This window comes from Peromyscus eremicus, chromosome 5, assembly GCF_949786415.1.
Source record: "Peromyscus eremicus chromosome 5, PerEre_H2_v1, whole genome shotgun sequence".
NCBI lineage: Eukaryota > Metazoa > Chordata > Mammalia > Rodentia > Cricetidae > Peromyscus > Peromyscus eremicus.
Genome location: NC_081420.1, coordinates 37,680,054 through 37,703,082, shown reverse-complemented (window position 1 = coordinate 37,703,082; position 23,029 = coordinate 37,680,054). Strand labels below are relative to the sequence as shown.

At 44.4% G+C, this 23,029-nt stretch overlaps 1 protein-coding gene across 3 annotated transcripts in view; it reads left to right on the top strand.

Annotated features, from left to right (window-relative positions):
• The first annotated feature begins 299 nt into the window (after positions 1–299).
• The window catches only part of Dcdc2 (doublecortin domain containing 2), a 177,364-nt gene continuing 154,634 nt past the window's right edge, over positions 300–23,029 (top strand). Inside the window, exons 1-3 of one of the 3 annotated variants that reach the window (XM_059263246.1) lie at positions 300–459; positions 1,194–1,553; positions 6,505–6,559. In XM_059263246.1, coding sequence (XP_059119229.1) covers positions 1,261–1,553; positions 6,505–6,559 — 348 coding nt within the window. In that variant the 5' untranslated portion in view covers positions 300–459; positions 1,194–1,260. Of the gene's footprint in view, positions 460–606; positions 921–1,193; positions 1,554–6,504; positions 6,560–23,029 lie in introns of those variants that run through there. The other 2 variants (XM_059263244.1, XM_059263245.1) reach the window with 2 other exon arrangements.

Here is a 23,029-nt window from a genome sequence, read left to right as displayed (position 1 = left end):
GGCAAGCTTGTGGGCAGAGCAAGTCTTGTAAACACACTCTTTAATCTTCGTCACTTAGTAGGCACTGAAACTACTGTAGGGCATCACCTACCTAGCTGTGTGTCGGTCTCCAAGACCCACACTGGCACAGCATTGGCATGGTAACTTCATTCTCAACCCCTTACCATTTGATGCCAGAGGCAGCCAGGGAAGCCCATGGGAAACAAGCGCGCTCCAGACCCAGTTCATAGGCTAACTCTCCGCGCGAGGCTGCAGTTGCTATGGAAACAGAGAGAAAAAACAAACTGGGCTCCCCGCGGGCCTGGCAGGCCCTCAGAAGACTCTAACGGCGGCGGGAGGACCGGTGCTAGGGACGCGCGGCGGGCTAGGGTTCACCGCCGTGCTGGCCCAGCGCCTGCAACCCGCCCCGCCCCCACCTGTGCCCCTCCCCAGCCCCTCCCCCACTTCCCGCGAGTTTCGGTAGGTACCACTTCGACGGGCCCACCCGAGCCTCACCACTGGGCGGCGCTGGCCAGACCCGAGTGCCGCGGTTTCGGACTCAGGAGCTTCTATCTGTGCAGATTACTTAATTTATTGATATTAATTTAGTCTGGTTGTAACTGAGGCTGGCTTAAAACTTTTTAGGTAGTCCAGGATGGCCTCGAACTCGAGGCAAAACTCCAGTCCTAGTCACGCTAATTCTAGGATGACAGATTTGCGCCACTGCGTCCGAACTGCTCAATGCATTTTTAAGTAGTTTGTTTTCCTCAAAGGAAAATCCCGGCAACTTTAGCCGGGATTTTAATGGCTTTATTGGGGTGGGGTGGGGTGGCGAATGATCTGGTGGTATTAGAGTGCAAGACCAGGGAAAGAAAAAAAGCGAAGCGGTTGGGAGAAACAACACAGATGTGATGATAGGCACTGAATCTCGCCATGTTAAGGTGCGCTTGAGTGCGTGTGCGTGTGCGCGCGCTTCAGTGCGCGCGTCCGCCGCTGTCCCTCCTGTCTCAGCTCGCGCAGGGGTTTAAAGCCCGGGCGACGCGGGTTCCCAGACAGCACACCTGGGTGCTGCGGGGCGGGAGAGACTGATGTGCAAGCCTGCGAGCACTGATTGGCCGTCCGCGCCGCGCCTTACTTGAACTGCTACCTGCTGGGGCTGGTTCCGCACGGCGAGCCCTTCTTCACCTGCGAGTGGCTTTTCCTTGTCCCTGCAGGAGGCGGTCCACGAACTGGTGTTGCAGGCCCGTGGAGTGCTAGCGGGTCCAGCGTCCAGCGGAGAAGATGAACGGCCCCAGCGCCAGGTCCAGCCACCTGTCGCAGCCAGTGGTGAAGAGTGTGCTGGTGTACCGCAATGGGGACCCCTTCTTCGCCGGGCGCCGTGTCGTCATTCATGAGAAGAAGGTGTCCAGCTTCGACGTCTTCCTCAAGGAAGTGACGGGCGGCGTGCAGGCGCCCTTTGGGGCCGTTAGGAACATCTACACCCCGAGGACCGGCCACCGCATCCGGAAACTGGACCAGATCGAGAGCGGGGGCAACTACGTGGCTGGGGGCCAGGAAGCCTTCAAGAAACTCAAGTGAGTCAATGTGTCTCTGCGCCGTGAGCGTGATTGATAGGCTGCCTCCGGTGGGTCTAGCAAGGTGCTGGCAGTTGCAGGTAGGGTTGAAACTGGAGAAGGAATTTCACTCCAGTAGCAGTAGGTGCGGATTTTAAATGACGGGCTAAACAGTGTAGAAACAACAGCATTGTTTGGTTATTTCGAGATAGGGTCTCTGTAGCTCCAGCCTGAAACTTAACTATGTAGATCAGGCTGGCTTTGAACTATCTGCTTTTCTCCTGCCTCAGCCTCCCAAATGTGAGATTATAGGCTTATTTTATATTTTTATTAAAGCCCACCCCGTTAGCTTAAAAAAAAAGATTTCTTCAAATTAATTACAAGGGCTAGATGTCCTGTTATGATCTCCCTCCTCATTGTTGGAATTCCTTCATTGCAAGCAGAATGCACACAGCCAGGTGCTGTGCCCTCTTCCCGTATCCCGGGTGTTTGTGCTAGTCACAGAGTGCTTGGAAAAGTCCACTGACTTTTGTGTCTGTGCACATCTTTCGCTCTTGGACCCGCAGGCCACTTTCCCCACGGTTATTTTCTGTGAATTAGCAACAGTTTAAGGTCTGCGGCGTGAACTAAGATGGACAGACTTGACTCATCTTTGAGGACTTCCCACCTGAACACTGATAATTTTAATGCAAATCACAAAGAGATAGGAACAGTAAGAAAAGTACTTAAGTTTATGTGGGAGTTGAGAGTTGTCAGGAGTGGACAGGATAGTAAACGCTTACATTTCAGGTTCTAAGGCCTTACTGACGTATATGTTGGAGACTCCACCCATTTCCATGATTTCCAGAGTTGCAAACCATCACTACAAATTCATTTTACAGTATTTCGATCACTTACCTAAGGAAACTGACAACCCCTAACTTCGTCTTCCTCCAGGCATGAGCAAACCACTGATCTATTTCCTGTGTCTATGGGATAGAATAATACAACACTTGACGTCCGTGGACTTGACATCTGTCCTGTTTGCCACTGTAGCACTTTCAAGGTTCATCCACACTGTAGCATGTACCAGTGCCACTCTACAGTTGAGTCATTTTCCATGATATGGATCTAATGATTCTTCTTAATCCATTAAACAGTTGATGGATATTTGGGTTATTCACTCTGGGGCTATTATGAAGAATGTTTCTGTGAGCACTTGTTTTCTGCTTTTTATTTCTTGGTTTTATCTACCAATGGAATCATGGAATTACAGATAATCTATATCTATAGCTCTAAAATAGAATATTTTAATTTAAATTTATCTTGGGCCCCAGAATAGCAAAAAGTTTAAAAATATTTACTATGAATCTATTTCCTGTGATTATTTTCTAATTATATGGAAGCATTTCCACCAAAATACTTCCATATACCAAAATACCAAAGTTCTCCAGTCATGCCCTTGTTCACCTGGCTTATATAAGCTGAACTGCAGGGTTCCTGCTCTCTGGGAATGGAAACAGTCTCCTTATGGAAGACAAGGGGTACTTCTGAATTTATTTTTTCCTTCTCTGAAACTTCTCTTAAACATAATTTGTCTAACTCTAGAGAAAACAGCTCAATGAAACACTGTGGATGTCTATAAGAAATTTAGAACTGTTTTGTTGTTTCTTTGAGAAGGTCTCATGTAATCCTGGCTAGTCTTCAACCCCATATGTATCTAAGGATGACCTTGAACTCCCAAGTTCCTGCCTCAACCTCCAGAAACTTAGAAATACAACCAGAAGACTTAGGCTTTGCTAGCTCCTTTTAGCTGTGTTTGTGGGCAAGTATTTGAAATCAACCAATCAGTGGTGGAGTTGGGGGTGGAGTTGAATTGAGAGAGTGCTACACAGCATGCACAAAGTCCTTGATCCCCAGAACCCCACAGAACCAGGTATGGTGCATACATCTGTACCCTGATCTCTTAAGAGGCAGAGGCAGGAGAATCATAAGTTTATGGCCATCTTCTGCTACATTGGAAGTTCACGGTCAGCCTGAGCCTTATAACCTTCCTGCCTGTATCTCTCAAAGTGCCACTAAACCTGGTTTTATGTGGTACTGGGCCAGCCTTAGATGCATGAGACCCTATGTTGAAACAATAAAAAGGTAAAAACTATGGCTATGAATGCATTTTGTAGATGCCACTGTATTTTATAAATATAAGGTTTCTTGTGATGGCCAATATCTTGCATTATGTCTATATTTTAAATTAAATTATTTTCATAGCTGAGTGTAGTGGGGCATGTAATCCTAGCACTTGGGAGATAGAAACAGGAAGAACAGGAGTTTAAGACCAGCCTGGGCAGAGTAAGTTCAAAGCCAGCCCGGGCGACGTGAGCTCCCATCTCAAACAACAATGGCCAAAACAACAAAAACAAGCCTGGCGGTGGTGGCGCACACCTTTAATCCCAGCACTCGGGAGGCAGAGGCAGGCGGATCTCTGTGAGTTCAAGGCCAGCCTGGTCTCCAAAGCGAGTTCCAGGAAAGGCGCAAAGCTACACAGAGAAACCCTGTCTTGAAAAACCAAAAAAAAAACCAAAAAAAAAAAAAAAACCCAAAAAAAAAAACAAAACAATCCACTTAGAGACAGAATAATTTTGTGAGAATGGAAATCTGGTTCAGGTTTTGAGCAGCCAAAAGCTTTAGACTATAGTCATTCACATCTCTCTTTGTTGGAGGGGTATTTTCAATTCAGGATGAAAAACTACAGCTTCAAGACAAACAGAACTTGCTTTTCAAACCACTTTTTATATGTATGTAGTGGGTCTGCAGTGTTAATTTTTGCTTTTAATTCACACACGAGAACACAGAAACTGAGTTTGTTATTGAAGTCCCCACAGTTAGTTTTCCATGCTGACGTTGGTGTTCAAGTAGCAGTGAGTATCTATCTATGCTTGTAGGGCCAGACTCTAAAGATTTAAGTGCTGGATGTTTGAAGCTTAGCGTTGTATGTTTGTATAACAACCAAAGCAACCGACAGAATGAAAGAGTCTGGAGAGTGCTGAGGGTCATTTGTGGGTTTTCACTTTGAGCCAACATAATGTTGGAGAAGACAGCAAAATCCCTGTCAACAAGAGGCGACCAATTTCCTGCTGGAATGTCTTTCACTTAGACATTTCTCATATTTTTGACATTGTCTCTAAAGTCCAGGTAAGTTTTAAATCTTTCTTTTACAGAACTTTTAGAGAGTATTTTTCTCAAAACTTTTCTTGGGGCCAATGAGACGGACGATTGAATGGGTAAAGAAAGGTGCTTGTGTTGCAAGCTCAGTGACCTCAGTCTGACCCCTGGAGCCCAGGTAAAGGAGGAAGGAGGAGAGCACCCGTTTACAGAACTGCTCTTTGACCCCACGTGTGAGTGGCAGCGTGCGCATGGCCAAGCTCACACGAGTGTACAGACCCACACTTCTAAACGTTCCTCACACATTCTGGAGTTGTCTCACCTCCATTAACCTGTTAGGTCTGAGACACTTAGGATATAAAACAGGAGCTATTCTCCTGTATGCAACAGAATATTTTGTTGTCTTGATAGAAATACATCCAGGGAGTTTCCCAAAGACCCATTTCATTGCTGATATCAATTGTCCACACCATCTCACGCAATTGCTATTTGCGTAGGGAAATGTAGTTTAAGTTCCAGACCAATTAACATTCTGTCCAAAAAAAACCAAACATCATCAGCCGATGGTGAGCCCAGTTCAATAGGCAAAGTTAATTCTAATATATAAACTTGTAACAATTTATTGCATTTATTATTATTGTTGTATGCACCTGTGTGTAGGTGTGTGCATGTACAGGGTGAGGGTGGCAGTCAGAGGACTACTTTGGGAAGTCAGTTCCCTCCTTCCACCATGTAGGTCACAGGGATGGAACTCAGGCTTAATGGCAGGTTTCTTTACCACCTGAATAAACTCTTTTTTTTTTTTTTGACTACTTGTCTGCTATAGTAGTTAAGATAGTTGAGTCTCTAATTGTGGTTATAAATTAGAAGCTAGATTTATATTTTTATGTTAAAATAATTAGTATCCCTTATTATAAGACAGTTTGGTAAGCATGTAAAACTGGAACTAGATGACACTGATGGGCTAATCCTCTGAAGTTGACAAAGGTAACAATTTGCAAATTGTGCCTAGGCAACAGCCACTAGTTAGTATCTGTAGTGAAGAGAAATGGAATAGTGAGAGTATCAGAGGTTAACTACCCCCCACCCCTTTGTAAGCTGACCCAAGGCCTAAACCACCCCACATGGCTGGGTGCTTCGGTGTCACTGGGGAACCTACCCAGTCTTTCTCAGGTTCGACTCTGACGCCCAGTCTGTCTTTCCCAGGCTTTCCCTATTTCCTTTGACCTAACTTTTGTAATGAATGCAATTCATGGAATTTACAGAATTTATGTTAAAGAGCTAGAGAGTGAGTCAGTCGGTAGAGTACTTGCATGCCTTGGGTTGGAGCCCCAGTGCCACATAAAGCAGATGTGGTGCCGTTTGCCTGTAATCCCAGCACTAGGGAGGTAGAAGCAGGAGGATCAGAAATTCAAGGTTACTCTTGGTGACACAGTGAGTTCAAGCCTAAGTTTTCAGTATATAAAACGCTGTCTCTAAAAAAAGGAAAAATAATGGAGGAGAGCGTGAGGGTGAGCGGAGGGGGAGGGAGAAGGAGAGGAGAGAAGGAGAGTAAGTCCAGAGTGATAAACTACTATTAAGGGAGAAATGCTTCCTACCAGAGCATGTATTCCCTCCACTTTAGTTCTCTTGATGTTTATGCAGATGCTTTCAGCTTTGGTTGGTGAGGCTATGTGAACAGCGGCCTCACAACACTTGTGCCTACTGATTTCTGCTCAGGCGTATACATTTCCTATGACTGGCTTTACTTTGTAATAATGCTTACACATTTTATGTAGTTGACTTCAAATCTGTAAAATCATTCCTTACTTTTTTTTTTTTAACCTTCTAGTTACTTGGACATAGGAGAAATCAAGAAAAGACCAATGGAAACTGTTAATACTGAGGTAATGCAAATTCTATTTCGAAGCTTTGAATTAATGCCATCTTTTGGTTGTTGTTTCTTATAGTATGTCTGACATGTGGACAACACTCTAATAGTAAGATACGAGTTCTTAAATGTATATGAGGGGTGCTATATGTTTTAAGGAAAAAGTGGTCCTTTCTTTGCTGGAGTATTTTCAGAAACGAAGAGATAAGTCCTCAGGTATGCAGGTTTGGATGAAATGTTCTCCCATACAAGTCTCCCTGTTCAGAGTGAGAAGATTTTGAGTAGTGATGGATACATCTCTGTTCAAAGTCCATAAGGAATCCCACCCACATCCTGACAGCTTACCTGTCAGAGGCAGCCAGGATCACACTTCCAGCCCGAGGCTTTCCTCAAGACAAGTGGTTGCCACGTCGGACTTGCTATGTCATTACTCTTGGTTTCTTTGAGGCAGGGTCTCTCTACATGGTCCTGGCTGTTCTGAAACTCACTAGGCCGGCTCGGAACTCACAGAGATCTGCTTGCCTCTGCCTCTGGAGTGCTGGGATTAAAGGTGTGCGCCACCATGCCTGGCTCAAAAATGTGTCTGCTTTGTTTTCATTTTTATTTTTTATTGTGCTAAGGATCAAACTCAAGGCTTTACACATGCTAAGCAAGCTCTTTGCTACCAAGTTACACTCCCTGCCCTTCCTTATTTATTTATTTCTCTATCTATCTATCTATCTATCTATCTATCTATCTATCTATCTATCATCTATCCATCCATCCATCCATCCATCCATCCATCCATCCATCCATCCATCCATCTGTCTATCTAACTGTCTATCTATCTATCTATCTATCTATCTATCTATCTATCTATCTATCTATCTATCTATCACGTTGGATCTTCCTAAGCTTAGCCTCCAGCTAATGTAGCCTAGGTTTCCTTTGAACTTAAATTCTGTCTGGGCTTCCAGAGTAGCTAGGAATGTGTGTCACCATGCCTTTTTGTTTGTTTTTGTTCTGGGGATCGAACCTGGGACCTTGAACATGCTAAGCAAACATTCTGCCACTGGGTTACAGCCTCAGCTGATGTAATGTGTGAAAACCACTTCCAACTTGCATTAACTTTCTACTGGGCACAGTCGACAGACACTTGCAGGAAGGAGGGTTGGAGGTGAGCCGTGTGCACCAGATAACCAGACCACGGCGTTCTAAGCTGCTTCTGAAAGCCTGGTGGAACTTCTAGTAATTCTATAGCATGTATTTCTCGGTTTGTAGGTGAGAACAATAAAAACTAAAGCTAAGATGATAGCCTGAAGTGCTCCAGTGAGGCATGGGAAGATGTAGGTTAGACTGAACTCTGCCCACCAGTCCAGGTGGACACTCTTCCCATTATGTCCCTCAAATCCAGCACTATAGAAAAGCCGTATAGAAAAGCAGTTCTTCCATTCGAAGCCCAGACCCGGGAGACACTGTGTACAGTATCACCCCCTTTTCTCTCATTCTACTTAAGCATGCAACAAGCTGACTAGATCCCTCCAGAAAAGTCATCTAAGGTAAAAACTCGAATTGTGCATTGCATGAAGAATGTGAGGTTACATTCATTATTCAAGGAGTATTCACCAAATGGTTTGTGGAAGAGGTGCTATTTCCAGATCTTGTTTAAAACAATATATTGTCTATCTTTTCTGTTTTTTTTCAATGCATATCACATTAATGAAAGTGATGGGCCTTAAAGCTTAAAACAGACAATGGTATACATTTTTTCTGGTTATGTTTATATTATGGATAAAGAATGAGCTCTTGTTAATAGTTATACTGAGCGGAAATAGAGAATAGATTAGTGAGTTAGTTCTGGATATGAATCTGTACACACTTGTTTGAAATAGGCTGCCTTGGATGCAATTGGTGCTGGAACATGTATGTCTGTGGTAGAGTTTGAGATGTATGAATTCATTGACAGCTTGAGCTGCAGCCTCTGTGGTGTGCATGAATCTAGTAAAGTGTAAGGTGTGCAGCAGGTTTATTGAGAGTAACTTTTCCGTGCTGCATGTGGTGCTGCATACCTATGATCCTAGCACAACAGAAAGGTCAGGAGTTCAAGGTAATCCTCACCTACATAGGGCATTAGAGGCTAGCTGGGGCTATATGAGACCTTGTCTCATAAAACCAGCATCAAAGTCAAAATCAAAACAAAAATAACAAACAAACCCAAAATACTACAACCATCTGTAATGCCAGTTCCAGGGAATTCAATGTCTTTTTTCTGGTTTCTATAGGAAACACACACACACACACACACACACACACACACAGAGAGAGTTCACATGCATACATTTAGGCAAAACAATCATACATATATAATAAATATATCTAAAGAAGGAAATATTGCTTTAACCGTTAGGTCTGTAGAATTATTGTGGTGGGGGGCGGCGTACATGCCATAGTACTCACCTGCAGGTTAGAGGACCACTTGTAGGAGGGGAGTCCCTTCTCTCCTTCCTCCTTCTATCATGTAGGGCCCGAGGCTAGAACTAGGCAGCCAGGCTTTGACAAATACCTTTATCTGCTGAGCCGTCTCACTAATTCCTGATTGGCTCTCTATGGTTTCAGTGACCCAGCAGGTTCTAAGTCGTGTGAGTACACTAGTGATAGCTTTTCCAGGGTATCTATCCACGCTGTGCATCTCACTGCTGTCAGTCAGGAAGCTGCTGCCTTGATGTTCAGATTGACCATCTCAGCATCGCAGTGCTTATTTAATTTAATAAAGGTCCCAAATACACAAGTAACAGTGCTGGGAGTTTACTTATGCCAAAGAGAAGCTGTTAAAGCGCTACATTAAGTGAAAATGTAAAAGTTGCGTAATTTTTTGACATTACTTTCTTATGAGTCTTGTCTTGTGTATGATCTGTGGGGTCTGGTACTGTCTGTGGGGCCGATGTTCACAAGAGGTCTTGGAAATCTACCTGATTTGTATAAGCAGAGGGTAGGGTGGGGACTGCTGTGTTGCTCTCTGTGGAAAAGTATTTGTTGGTTGCCCTGAGACCCCAACTCTCCCATATGCCAGTCTTGCTGTGGGGAAGTAGCTCTGTCTTCCACACATGATTTATGATCAAACTTTTGGAATTCAGCAAGTTCATAAGTTAGAAGACTGTGTTCAAACCTTGAAAAAGGACTTGGAAGCCTCTCGTAAAAAGTATGAATCCTTCCGCTTTGATCTAAGGCAAGGATTTCCTCCCAGTACTCAGTGTCCACTGAGAACACACTGCACACCTTCTGCAGAACCCATGTGTGGTCACTGCTGGAGTACACAAACATATAAGAGGGAAGCCATCAGTGACAACTTGGAAACCGGTTTAGAGTACACAGAATTTCAGAGTTTAGAGTTGTTCCAAAGGGAAGCTTCAGCAGAGCAGTGATACAAAAATACCTTTTAAGATGCATTGTCATGAATGGTAAACACTACTTATTAGAGGAAATTTCCTTCAAACCCGAAGTGATTCCCTACAGTGAGTTTGCAGTAGCAGGATTGCACACCAAAAGCACCACAGCAGAATGCACCTAGTCACTTTAAGCATGGTCGTTCTAATTATTCCCAGCGGGCTTTGCTGCAGAAAGGTCTCTGCACTTCTTTGGGGTTATGCAGAACAGAGGAGGAGTCCTAGGCACCAGAGTGGGAAACATCTGCTTCTGTGCTGGGACTTAGCATTTCTCTTCTTTCCCCAGTGCCTGCAAGACTGGTGCACTATGGCTGCTTTTTACATAGCGACATAGATAGAGCGGTGCCCATGGCTTGGCTGCAGGTGCTGGTCACTCGGTTGTGATTCTCACCTTAGCATTCAGAACGTTCTGACTGGTGTCACTGCTGCTCTGCCCCCTAGGCTCGTCTCCTTTGTCTCTGTGTGTATGTGGATGCATGTGCACCTGGAAGACAGAGCTCAACTTCAGCGTCTTCCTCAATTGTCGTCCATCTTATTATTTGACCCTGAACCTGGAGCTTCTTGGTTTTTCTAGACTGGCTGTCCAGTGAGCTTCAGGGAGTCTCTGTCCTCCCAGAGCCAGAGTTAAGACATGTGCCCACCGGCTAGTGAGTGAGTACTGGGAAGCATTTTCCTGACTGAGCCACCCTTCTCCCCTTCCTCTCGGCCAAGTTTCAGACCTCATGATAGGCTCCCACGTTCAATCAGCTTGCCTGGTTCTTCTGTCCTTCCTTGACTATGTGATCTGTGAGAGCACCCTGTCCTCACACAGCAGACCCTTCAGATTCTGCGGTGCAGCCCCTCACCAGCTCACGGTGGGTCTCACTCCTCTGCACGTCATTTCTGCTGCCTCCGTTCTTTGTGTTTCTCTACCTTGTCTGTTTTGCTTCCATATGACTGAATACCTACAGGTACCATAGAGAAGGCAGAATAACAAGCAGTGACAAGACATACTTAGCCTCTTACTTTCATGAATTTGTAGTGGTTGATGGCAGAGGGCTCAGCCCATTGTAGGTGGTGCCATCCCTGTGCTGGTGCTCCCAGGTTCTATAAGAAAGCAGCCTGAACAAGCCATGGGGAGCAAGCCAGTAAGCACCCTCTGCCCATGGCCTCTGCATCAGGTCCTGCCTCCAGGTTCCTGCTATGATTGAGTTCCTGCCTTGACTTCCCTCAGCAATGGAGTGTGATCTGAGAGTTGTAAGCCGAAATAAACCTTTTCCTCTCCAAGTTGCTTTTGGTCATGGTGTTTCATTGTAGTAATAGTAACCCTGACTGACTAGGACAGTGATTCAATTTGGAGACAGTTTGTGTTAAATTGTTTGCTTCAGGATTATTGTGTTGCTCTAAAACTATCTGTGGACCCTTCTGATGGAAGCTTCCATCTGCCCTGAACTAGATGTGAATGCCACCTCTTATCCCTGTATTCCTTGTTTTGTTTATGGAGAGAGTCTTTCAAACAGTGACATTTGTAAATAGTTATTTAGAGTACAATTTCTTTAAACATGAAAGGACCATGGCTCACTATGTATAGAGAGGGACAGAACAGGTACCCTAACTCCAAAGCTCTTGGGATCTCCTTGGAGCTGTGTTGAGTGTGGTATATAAATCAAATGCATCATGGCTTTGCTCTGTAGGAGTTTAGAGTCAGGGAGGAGCCAGAAATAAGCCAATGGTGTTATTTACTTTCTATGTCCCTGTGACCAGATATAGGAGGAGAAGTAACTTAAGGGGATTCATTTCACTTTACTGTTTCAGAGTATTTATCCCTCATGGTGTAGAAGGCTTGGGAGCAAGTGGTTCTGTGATCATGGGGACATGAAGTTGGGGCTTTCACCTTCTCAAAGCCCATAGGACAAGAAACAGCTAAGCTATAAAGCTCAAGGCACACCCCCTCAACCCACTTCCCTAGCTAGGCTCCACCTTCTAAAGGATCCACAACCTCCCACAACAGCGCCACTATCTGGTGACCAAGGGTCAAACACAGCCTATGGGGGACATTTCACATCCAAATCACGAAGTTAACTGTGGTCTTCCAGGGGCATGTGCACTGGCTAGTGGTGTGCCTGGAGGCCTGGGGAAGTACAGTAGAGGTTGGGGGGTTGGAAAGTGTTTTAAATATGAGTCTTATTTTTGGCTTGTTTCTCTTAATGAAGATCTTAAAAACATTTCTTCCTATAAATCATAAAGAAATTATTTGATATTTACCTCTGAAAGAGTCAAAACCTGTGTTTGGAAGAAAGAGTGAACATTGGTTTGGAAAGATATGAGAAAAAGGTCGTCCCACGTCAGCCAAGTTGAGAGGCTGGGAACTGGCAGGAAGCTCAGTGTCTCCCACACTGTGTAGCAGCTCTGCAGTGAACTCAGGGCTCTGGAGGTGCTGACTCTGCCTTCCTCCTGCTCACACTGTCGCACAGCTTTGCTGTTTCTATATTTTAACTGCTAAATCACCCATGCCTCACAGTCATTCCCAGTGAACACTCACCTCCCATCTCTCCTTGGAAACAGCCAACCCAGAATTGATCTTTGCTTCCCTTAGATCCTCCTCAGGGTCCTTCATTCGAACCTACGCCCTACGGAAAGCCTCATCTCTTTTTCTCAGCATCCTGTGGTTTCCTCAAGGACTGTCATTTGTCATACCAATCCAGTCCAATCTTGTTGTCATTTGTCATACCAATCCAGTCCAATCTTGTTGTCATTTGTCATACCAATCCAGTCCAATCTTGTTGCTTCCAGCTGACTTCACCCGACCGATCGTCTTAAACATGTGCAATGGAGCTTCGGTTAGGCATTTACGGGAAGCCCACTAGTAAGTTATTGTACCTGCTGGTAATAGCTTTAATTCTCTTATAATTTTGATGTTCCTCATTGGCTGAGTAAAGTAGACATCCGTTTGCTGTATGAATATTCCATTTTTCTGGGTTTCACACAGATAAGATTGCTCAAGTGACTTGAAAGTCTTTATGGGTACCCCTGCCTTATGTTGTGTTGCAGGTAAATGTTTATTAGATTCGTTTTCCCATCAGTATGATTTGGAGTAACACGGAACGAGTACTACTCACTCTGCAAGAATTTACTGTGTGCCAGGCATTGTGATTGCCTCCTGAGGACCAAACACAGTCCTGGTTGGCAGAGCTTACTTTGTTTAACTGTGCTTATCTGTGACACATTGATTTCAACTCTGTCAGTGTTGACCTTTGCTGTAAAACTTGATGTCAAAAACTTCTTTGGTGAAGAACAAATTTGGGGGCTAGAAAATCAGTTTTTGAATTTTTAAAATTCAGATTTGGTTAAATATATTATTTATATTATATTATATAGTAATGGGACTGATTTTTCAGAAATAATAAATGCACAAGTCCTGGAAAATTTGTACAAATTTCCAAAGGTTATAAACATGTAAGTTATTGGTTGGATATAATATGGATAACATCTGAGCTGTGCCCCACCACAGCCTTTCCCCAATATTCTTCCCTAGGTCTCTTGTGATTTCCTGTAGGTGAATATACCATGCTCATCCCTTCTTCTGGCCTTATTCCTCTAAAGTACTGGTTCAGTGTATGGTCTGTCCTGAGTCCTTATGCCATCAACCCAGACACAAAATACTCCCCATGACATCCACATAAAACCCCTCACATCCCAGTGGCATTTACTAATGGTATATGGAACTGGAGGGCATTTTTCGGTCGTAGAGAAACTTCAGCTGAAAGTTAGCATTGCACCCGCCCTTCTTAAGACACGCCAGCCCATGCTCTAGCTCTTGCTCACGGTTCTGAGTAAATTCTTTGTTCTCTCCTTCCTCTCACAGTTATCTCTTTCCTCCCATTTTGAGTTCCTACCGATTTGAACACAGAATAGTTTAGGGCTTCATTTCATTTCCTTGAATCTTGCCTGATCCACACCCCAAGATCAGTAAAGACCTGTTATTTATTTATTATTTGGTGTATGTGTGGGAAGGCCAGAGGGCAATCTGCAGAAGGTGCTTTTCTCCTTTCACCCTGTGGATCTGGGAAGTGAACTGAGGCCCCTCAGCAGCCCAGGCAAGGTAATTTTTATTCTTATCCCTGCATTTCCTGTTTCAAAATCAAGGGTCTGTTTGGACCTCCTTTAGTTTGCTGGTCCTCATCCACTAGTGGAGGTTCCCTGGTCAGGGTAAAAAGACAAACAAGAAGAGAGACATTTGGGCATGTCCTTCCCTAAGTGACCTGTTCACGAGTAAGTGAGTGGTGGGCTGTACCTGGGAAGATGGCTGCTTTGACCCCAGTGGAAGCCTTTCTAAGGCGTGGCAGTCCCCTGTTGGAAAACCAGGTTGCCGAACCCTCTTGAATATATCCACCTCACTTTGGATTTTTTCTTTATGAGAACTTGGGTCAAGCTTAGTCATGTGGAGAACCTGGGGGGTACCAGGAGGAGAGGAAGGAGGGAAGAAAGCTTGAAACTGAAAAACTTTGCCTTGCTGGAAATGTGTGGGGACCTGAGCTGTGGTTCAGGTCACCTGCTTGGATGAATGTCCTTCAGATTGCAAATATTATTGAGACTTGACTGGTTCCGTTTAATCATTAGGCACAATCTCTAATGAAATATACCATGAAACTGCTACTTCAAGTACTTTGGCTGGGACTGGGATTCTAGACATTAAGCTGAGTATAATTATTAACTGTGCTGTGGGAAGGTATGGGACCCTGTGACTGAGCTCACTAATTTTTAGCTTGAATATTCTGAGTTCTCAGGGAAGTTCAAAGGGGCAGCCACTAAAGGGTTAAATAGCTTTTTCTTTAACTCTAGGAACTCAGTCCGGATGACTCAACAGACTCAGGTGTACTAATTTATTGAAGACTAAAGAAAACCCACCCCTGTAAATTCGTCCAGCAGCGGTGGGAGCCCCTCTCTGCTCTTCTGGGCCCATCCCTGCCTTTCAGCAGAAGGGCTCTATGAGAAGAAGCATTTCTTTAGAAGGAGAGCCAGGCCAATCCAGACTTCACAATTCTAACACATGTGAAACTTTGCCAAGGCTTTGTAGAGAGATTTTTGCTAAAGAACAATTGGCTGTGCTGTAGTGTTCTTTTAAAATGATATTCCTCTATTTTGTGTGTGGTCATGCTTACACTATGGTGCTGGTATGAAGGTCAGAGGATGATGTGCAGGGGTCAGTCCCCTCCTCTCCTCCTGCCCTCCTCTTCCCCTTTCCCTCCTGTCCCTTTCCCTCCCTTCCTTTCCTTTCATCCCCCTTATTTCCTCCCTCTTTTTTCTCTCTCTGTCTCTCTGAACTGGAGACTAAACGGAGGCCCTTGCACATACATTCCACCACTGAGTTACAGCCCCTCCCCATTTCCTACTGTTTTTATTTCGAGACAGGGTCCTGCTAAGGTGGGCAGGTAGGCCTTGAAAATGGGCTCCTCCTGTCTCAGCCTCCAAAGTAGCTGAAATTACCAGCTTGGGCCACCATGTCTAACTTCATCTTTTACATTTTTAAATTTACCTTTTCTCCTTTTCTTTTTGCTATTGAGCGCTCTCTCTCTCTCTCTCTCTCTCTCTCTCTCTCTCTCTCTCTCTCTCTCTCTCTCTCTCTCTCTGTGCGTGTTTGAACAAAATGAGGGAAATGTTCATGCCAACCTGGAAAATACTAGTTAATGAAAAAAAAAATCCATCAATAACTCTCATCAACGATGTTCAAAGCTAATTCATTGGTGGTTTGGGTTTGGCCAGTAGCAGGTGTCTGACACTGATTTTAAATATTTCCAATCCTCTTTGCGTTTAGACATGGTTTTAGGAAATCTGCTACCCATGAAATTGGCAGACATGTATGTTAGAGCTTGTATTAGTCTTATATTAATAAGTTGTTTTAAGCAATGAGAGAAATTCAATACATAAACATTTAGATTACGCTGGGCAGTGGTGGCGCACGCCTTTAATTCCCAGTACTTGGGAGGCAGAGGCAGGTGGATCTTTGTGAGTTCGAGGCCAGCCTGGTCTACAGAATGAGATCCAGGAAAGACTCAAAGAAACCCTGTCTCGAAAAACCAAAACCAAAACAAACAAACAAACAAACAAACAAAAAACATTTAGATTACTTAGTCCCTAGTTTCTGTTTGTCCCTGAGATCCTACTCCTTACTGGCTCGCAAAAGGGTATACAGCCTGCATCAGTCACTACACCAGAAAAACCACCAAAGGCGGCCATGTCTTTAAAGTAGCAGACCATATATCTCCATGTGCTACATGAAACAAGCTCCAGCGTGCTCCAGCACAGGGGGTGGCGCCTGCTTAAGGGGCTGGGTCATTGATTTCCATTTAGTTGGTTTCATCACAAAGTATGCAGCTGTGGACCTAGTGTCTGGCTTGGTCAACAGTGAAAATTCCCACATACCATCATGAGAGACTCCCTCGTGAGCAGCCAGCTAGAGCCAGCTCAGATATCATCCCATGATTACATAGTTTGGATGTTTGTTTGTTGAAATAAAGTCAATCTCAGCCCACCTGCTAGCTGGGGGCAGAAGGCCGAGTGGCCTGAGACTGTGGGAAAGACAACATTTGCTGCAATGCCTGATGTTCAAGGGGGACCTCTCTCTCTAGGAAATTCAGAATGGGAACCTATACAGTTTGTGTTTCTCTTCTTCTAGCAGCAGGCGTTTGTGAGTTCCAAAGATTTATGAGCCTTCATGCCCATCCTTGCTAGTTCCGATCCCACACCCTAATGGACCTGGTCTACAAAGTTTTAGAAGATTTCATGGAACAAGTGTCTTTATGTGGCCAGCCTCACGTGAGTTGGCCTTACAGTGATGAGGGAGGCTGGCAGGAGCCCAGCTTTCTCAGCTGTCCCAGCAAGGCGGGCTTCCCCTGCCTGAAGGAGGACCGTGTGGTCCGAGGCAGCAAGCTCAGGCTGCTGGAGGCAGCTGCTAGAGGCCAGGTTATCTTCAGCAGCTCCCCTAATGAGACAATACCTTTATTGAGCTGTCAGCGAGTGGAGGAAGAGCACTCAGGCAGAAGGGGCACACTCTCCTGGACTAAGGCATGGGAAGGACAGAGCCAGAATGGTCGGGATGGAGTGGTGTGAGAGGTGGGGCTTGGGAAATAGGAAGGAGCCAACTTCAATGTTAAAAATACAAATTCAAAACAAACAACAAAACACCTTTTACCTAAAGCCAGCTAGAAGGTGTTGATGGGGTTTCAGCAGGGAGAGGACACAGTCTCTCCTGCCATCATTGTGAGGCTGGAGGCCAGGTTGATTCCTTAGGGATGCATTAGGTTCTCCCAAGGGCTGAGGGGATGGGGATGGAAGAAGGGTTAGATCTGAGAAACAGTTTATGAGGTTCTTCTGATGGTGGAGTATTAGTTTCTCTCATCATTGCTGTGGCAGAGTCAGTGATGAAATCAATGTAAACGACAGCTGATTGTGGCACATGGCTTCAGGAGCGACAGCCCATCCTGGCTGAGAGGGCACGCTGACAGAAACATGAGGTGACTGCAGTTGCAAGAACCAAGACCAGGCTATCAAAACTCAAGGCTAGCCCACTTCCTCCAGCAAAGCTCCTACAGGTTCCATAATCTTCCCAGACAGCACCATGAGCTGGAGAGCAAGTGTTCACACATGTGAGTGTGTAGGGGACACACGTGAGTGTGTAGGGACCTTGTGCAACAGGTGGTAATGCAACAGGGACATTAGTTGGATGCTTCTTAGGTTTCTGGCCTGGGGAACTGCTAGCTAGCTATTTTCCTCCCTTTTATTGAAAGTCTGTTCTTTTCTCATACAATATATCCTGATTATAGTTTTCCTCCCTCTACTCCTCCCAGTTCCTTCATACCTCCTTTTCCCTCCACATCCACTCACTTTCTGCCTCTCATTAGAAAAGAAAAGGCTTCTAAGAGACAACAACCAAATATGACAAAATAAAATATAATAAGATAAAACAGAAACCATCATTTTGAGTCTGGACAAGGCAACCCAACAGAAGGAAAAGAGCCCCTCGGGCAGGTGAAAGAATCAGAGACCCACTTGTTTGCACGCAGGAGTCCTATAAAAATACGAAGCTGAAGCTATAATATATATATACAGAGGACCTGATGTAGAACCATGTAGGCCCTGTGCATGCTGCCTCTGTGAGCTCATACGAGCCTTACTCAGTTGATTCAGAGGGCCTTGTTCTCCTGGTGTCCTCCATCCTCTCTGGCTCTTTCACTTTTTCTGCCTCCTCTTCCTTGGGATTGTCTGAGCTCTGAGGGGGAGGGATTTGATGGAGACATCCCATTTAAGCTGTGTGTTGCAAGGACTCTCTCTCTCTGTGTAATGTCTGGCTGTGGGTTTCTACATCTGTTCCTGTCTGCTGCAGGAGGAAGCTTCTCTGATGATGACTGAATCTATGAGTGTAACAGAGTATCGTTAGGAGTCATTTTACATTTTATTGATACTTTTTTTTAGTGTGATGGCTATTTTTGTCAACTCAACACAAGTTATAGTCATCTGAGAGGAGGGAGCCTCAATCAAGAAAACGCCTCGTAAGATCAGGCTGCAGGCAAGCCTGTAGGGCATTTTCTTAATCAGTGATCAATGTGTGTGGGGGGGGTAGTCCATTGTTGGTGGAGCCATCCCTAGGCTGGTGGTTCTGGGTTCTATAAGAAAGCAGACCAGCAAGCTAAGGACCAAGCCAATAATCAGCATTCCTCCATGGCTTCTGCATCAGCTCCTACTTTGCTTGAGTTCCTATCCTGACTTCCTTCCATGATGGACAGTGATGTAAAAGTGTAAACCAAATAAACCTTTTCTTCCCTAAGTTTGGTTATAGTGTTTCATCACAGCAATAGTTACTGTATCCAAGACAATAACTATACAAATCGTGTTTCCATTCATAGACACAAGGGACACTTTTTTTTTGTATGCTTGAGAGAGGGTCTCTCTATGTAGTTTTGACTGCTCTGGAACTCACTACGTAGACTGTGATGGCCTGCCTGTGCCTCCGGAGTGCTGGGATTAAGGGTGTCTACTGCCGTGCCTAGCCACTCATGGTGTTTTTTGATAACAAGGACAGGTTGCTAACAACAACTATACTAACTACTGGAATCTCAAATGTTAGAGGATCTGCAAGCCTGGGACTTGCTATGAGTGCATGCACATTTCTGTGCTATGTATTTAGTATGCTAAGTCCTCTACCTGGGTTACCCAACTGAGACCTCACAGCAGCCTCACAATGAAGGGGTTGTCACCATTCCTGTTTTATGAAGGAAACTGAGCCCACCATGGAGAGACCTGCTCATTAGTATGGGAACCGGGTAAAGGGAAGCATTTCTGGACAGTAGGAGAATTTGACAGTCTGTTTGCTGTGGAAGGAGTGCTCTGAGGGGGTGAAGGTTTTTAAAGCTTACCGTTCCTGATTTGATCGTGATAGGAAGAAAATGTACAAGGAAGACTGAACATTGGGAAGTGAGTCTAGACAGGGTATGGTTTTCTTTAATTACCTCAGTGCCCTTATTTAACAAGTTGTTAGTGACAGCGTCTTGCCTAGAGCTATTTTAGTTGTCTTCATAATTGGCCTTTTTTTTTTTTTTGCCATGGCTAATATTCCCTATAGGACAAGATATTTATGTTGAATGTTTCCACTGCAGTCCTTGAAATGGTTTTGGCATGGCTGCTTAGAAAAGACTCCCATAAGAAAGTGAAGTATTTTTACCTGGAAATTTACCCCTGAGTGTGAAGAGATTAGAGACAGGGATACCAAGTCAGGAACCACTTGAGTAAGCTTTTCATGCTACTGTCAAAGGGCCATTACCTCCTCTGACCAGATGTTTACAATAGCATCAACCACATTACCAGGGCCATACAGCAACTGCAGGATTGGTGGGAAAGATTGGGGAGGACCATCATGTGCTGCAGAAAAACTACCTTCCAGTTCCCCACCTAAACGCTTCAAAGCATTAGTTCATCTTTGTTGTGGTTTGAATGTGAAATGTGCCTCCCAGGCTCCTGTGTCTGATCACTTGGTCCCAGCTAGTGGCACTGCGTTGGGAGGTTGGGTACTTTTAGGAGGTGGAGCCTTGCTAGAGGAAATGAGTTACCAGAGGACGGCCTTGAGGTTGACTAGCCAAGCCTTGCTTCCTGTCTGCTCTCTGCTTCCTAACTGCAGAGGCAATATAATCAGCTGATCATTGCTGTGGGATGTCGTTCTGTATGCTGTGAATGTGTGTTGCCCTGACTGGTTGATAAATAAAACACTGATTGGCCAGTAACCAGGCAGGAAGTATAGGTAGGGTAAGAGACAAGGAGAATTCTGGGAAGAGGAAGGCTGAGTCAGGAGTCACCAGCCAGATACAGAGGAAGCAAGATGACAAAGCAGAACTGAGAAAAGGTACCAAGCCACATGGCTAAACATAGATAAGAATTATGGGTTAATTTAAGTGTAAGAGCTAATCAGTAATATGCCTGAGCTAATGGCTGAGCAGTTATAAATAATATTAAGCCTTTGTGTGATTATTTTATAAAAGGCTTTGAGACTGTGGGTGAGAGATTTGTCCCGACTGCAGGCCAGGCGTGACATAGGAAAGCCTCTGGCTACAGATCATACTACTCCTTCCATGCTTTCCCCACCTCCATAGACTTTATCCTTAGACTGTGAGCTAAGACAAACCCTCCTTTCCTTAAACTGCATTTGTCATGGCGATGGGAAAAGGAACTAAAGCAGATGAGATGCCCATTCAAGTATGAAGTGTGTTCAGATGATGGAAAGCCAAAATATGACAGGAAGTTACTAACATTCTCTGATGGTTCAATAACAATGTGTCTTCTTTCTGTCAAAATTAATGCAAAAGGTCTTCATACTGGACAATTCACTTATCCTCTTCTTTGAGGTTACCTGAAGTCTCATTCTCTCCCTTCCTCTGGCCTTTCTTTCCTCTCTTCTCTCTCTCTCCTGTCTTCTCTCTATTCTCTCCCCTTCCCTTTCCTCTCCTCTCTTTTCCTCTGCTTCCTTTTCTCCTCTTGTGTTCAGATCAAACCTAGCGTTCATTAGTATGCTAAACCTCACCTTGGGGACTTTGGGTGATATCTATCTTTTTCTGTTTCTTTTTAAACCAAAATACAAAATTATAGGTGTAACTGTTATTACTTTATGTAAGTGAGTGGGATAAAGGGAGATGGGGAAAACGATGAAGCTTACTATGCACAAAAATATCTGACGTAGACAAGTGGTCAGCACACTGGAAATGGGTTCATGTCTTTCTTCTCTAATGTTCTTTCTTCTCCTTTTAATTAATACTTTACATATCTAGGTTTTTAACTAGTGAATTCACCTAGATTTTTATTCCAAAGAGTTCTGAGTTAACTTATCATCATCGTGTGATTGCATAGTTAAATAAAGTCTATCTTTTCCTCAAGACTATAAATTCCAAGGGGTTTGGACCATCATACCTTTTAATGTTTATCTCTGTGTTTCTCTGGAATCTAAAACAGATTCTGTCACTAAGAAAAAAATGTATATATTTGTGAAAAATAATATATAATAAACCATACTGTCTTCCTGATATATGAAGATGACTGCAGTCAGTTTGGGCTTTAAGTATTACTATCATAAGGTATTTCAGTGTCCAGCTTAGAGTCATCTGAGGAGGGAGTCTCAACAGAAGAATTGCTTAGATCAGATTGGTCTATGAGTCCCCCTCCCAGGGTGACTTGACTGGTGATTGGTGTAGGAGGGCCCAGACCACTGTAGGTGGCACCATGCCCTGGGGTGGAGGTCCTCAGCTGTATAAGGAAGTCAAGCATGAACTACAGAGTGAGCCAGCAAGCACCATTCCTCCGTGATTTCTGCCTCAACCTCCTGTTTGAGTTTCTGTCCTGACTTCCCTGCACAATGGACTGTAACCTGTAAGCCAAAAGAAATCCTTTTCTCCCCTCAGTTGCTTTTAGTCAGATTGTTTTATCACAGCAACAAGAGATGAATATCCAGGTTTTAGTATTGAATCATAAATCACCCCAAAACTTAGTAGCATAAACAGCACTGGGTTTTGTTCATTGATCCTGTGTGTCAGGAATTCAGGAAGGGCACAGACGGGGGAGAGGGTTCTTTGCTTCATGATAGCTAGAGCTTTCAATGAGACACTGGAAGGCTGTATGCTGTACTCATCTGGAACTACCATAGCAGTGGAACTGATGCTGGCCATATTGTTACTCCTCTTCTCCTGTCTTTCCTGTGTGGTTTCTCTTTGAATGGTACACTGATCATCATCACAGAATGGTTGTGGAGTTCTGAGGTAGGGGAAGAAGGGAAAAGGAGGAAAGAGATGGAGAAAGGACAAGCCCTCTTCTGTTTCTCCCTTTTCCCCTGTCTTCATGTTACTGGCTGTGGTAGTTTGAATGTAATTGGCCCCCATAATCTCATAGTGAGTGGCACTATTAGGAGGTGTATCTTTGTTGGAGTGGCTATGGCTTTGTTGGAGGAAGTTTGTCACTATGGGGGTGGGCTTCAAGGTTTCCTATGATCAGGATACTGCCCAGTGTCTCAGTTGATTTCCTGTTGCCTGCTATTACTCCAGCACCATGTTTGCCTGCACATCGCCATTGCCGTGTTCCCTGCCATGGTACTATTGGACTGAACCTCTGAAACTGTAAGCAAGCCACCCCAATTAAATGTTTTCTTTATAAGAGTTGTTGTGGTCATGGTGTCTCTTCACAGCAATAAAAACCTTAACTAAGACAGGAGTTGGTTACCAGGGACTAGATATTGTTGTGATAGACCTGACTATGTCTTTGTTTGGAGTAATATGGACTTTGGGAGTTTGGATTAGGAAAGCAGTGGAATGCTTTAAGTGCTGCTTAATGGGCCATACTAGTAGGAACATGAAAGACAGTGGTGCTGAACGTGATTTGATGAACTGTGGGGATCAAGAGGTTACAGAGGAGAAGAATTTTAGTATGCTGCCTAGAGACTGGTCTTATGATAGTTTATTGAAGAAAGTGGCTGCTTTTTGCCCTTGTCTGAAGAGTCTGCCTGAGGCTAAAGTGAAGACTTTGGGATCAATTTTGTTTTTTAGAAGAAATCTTAA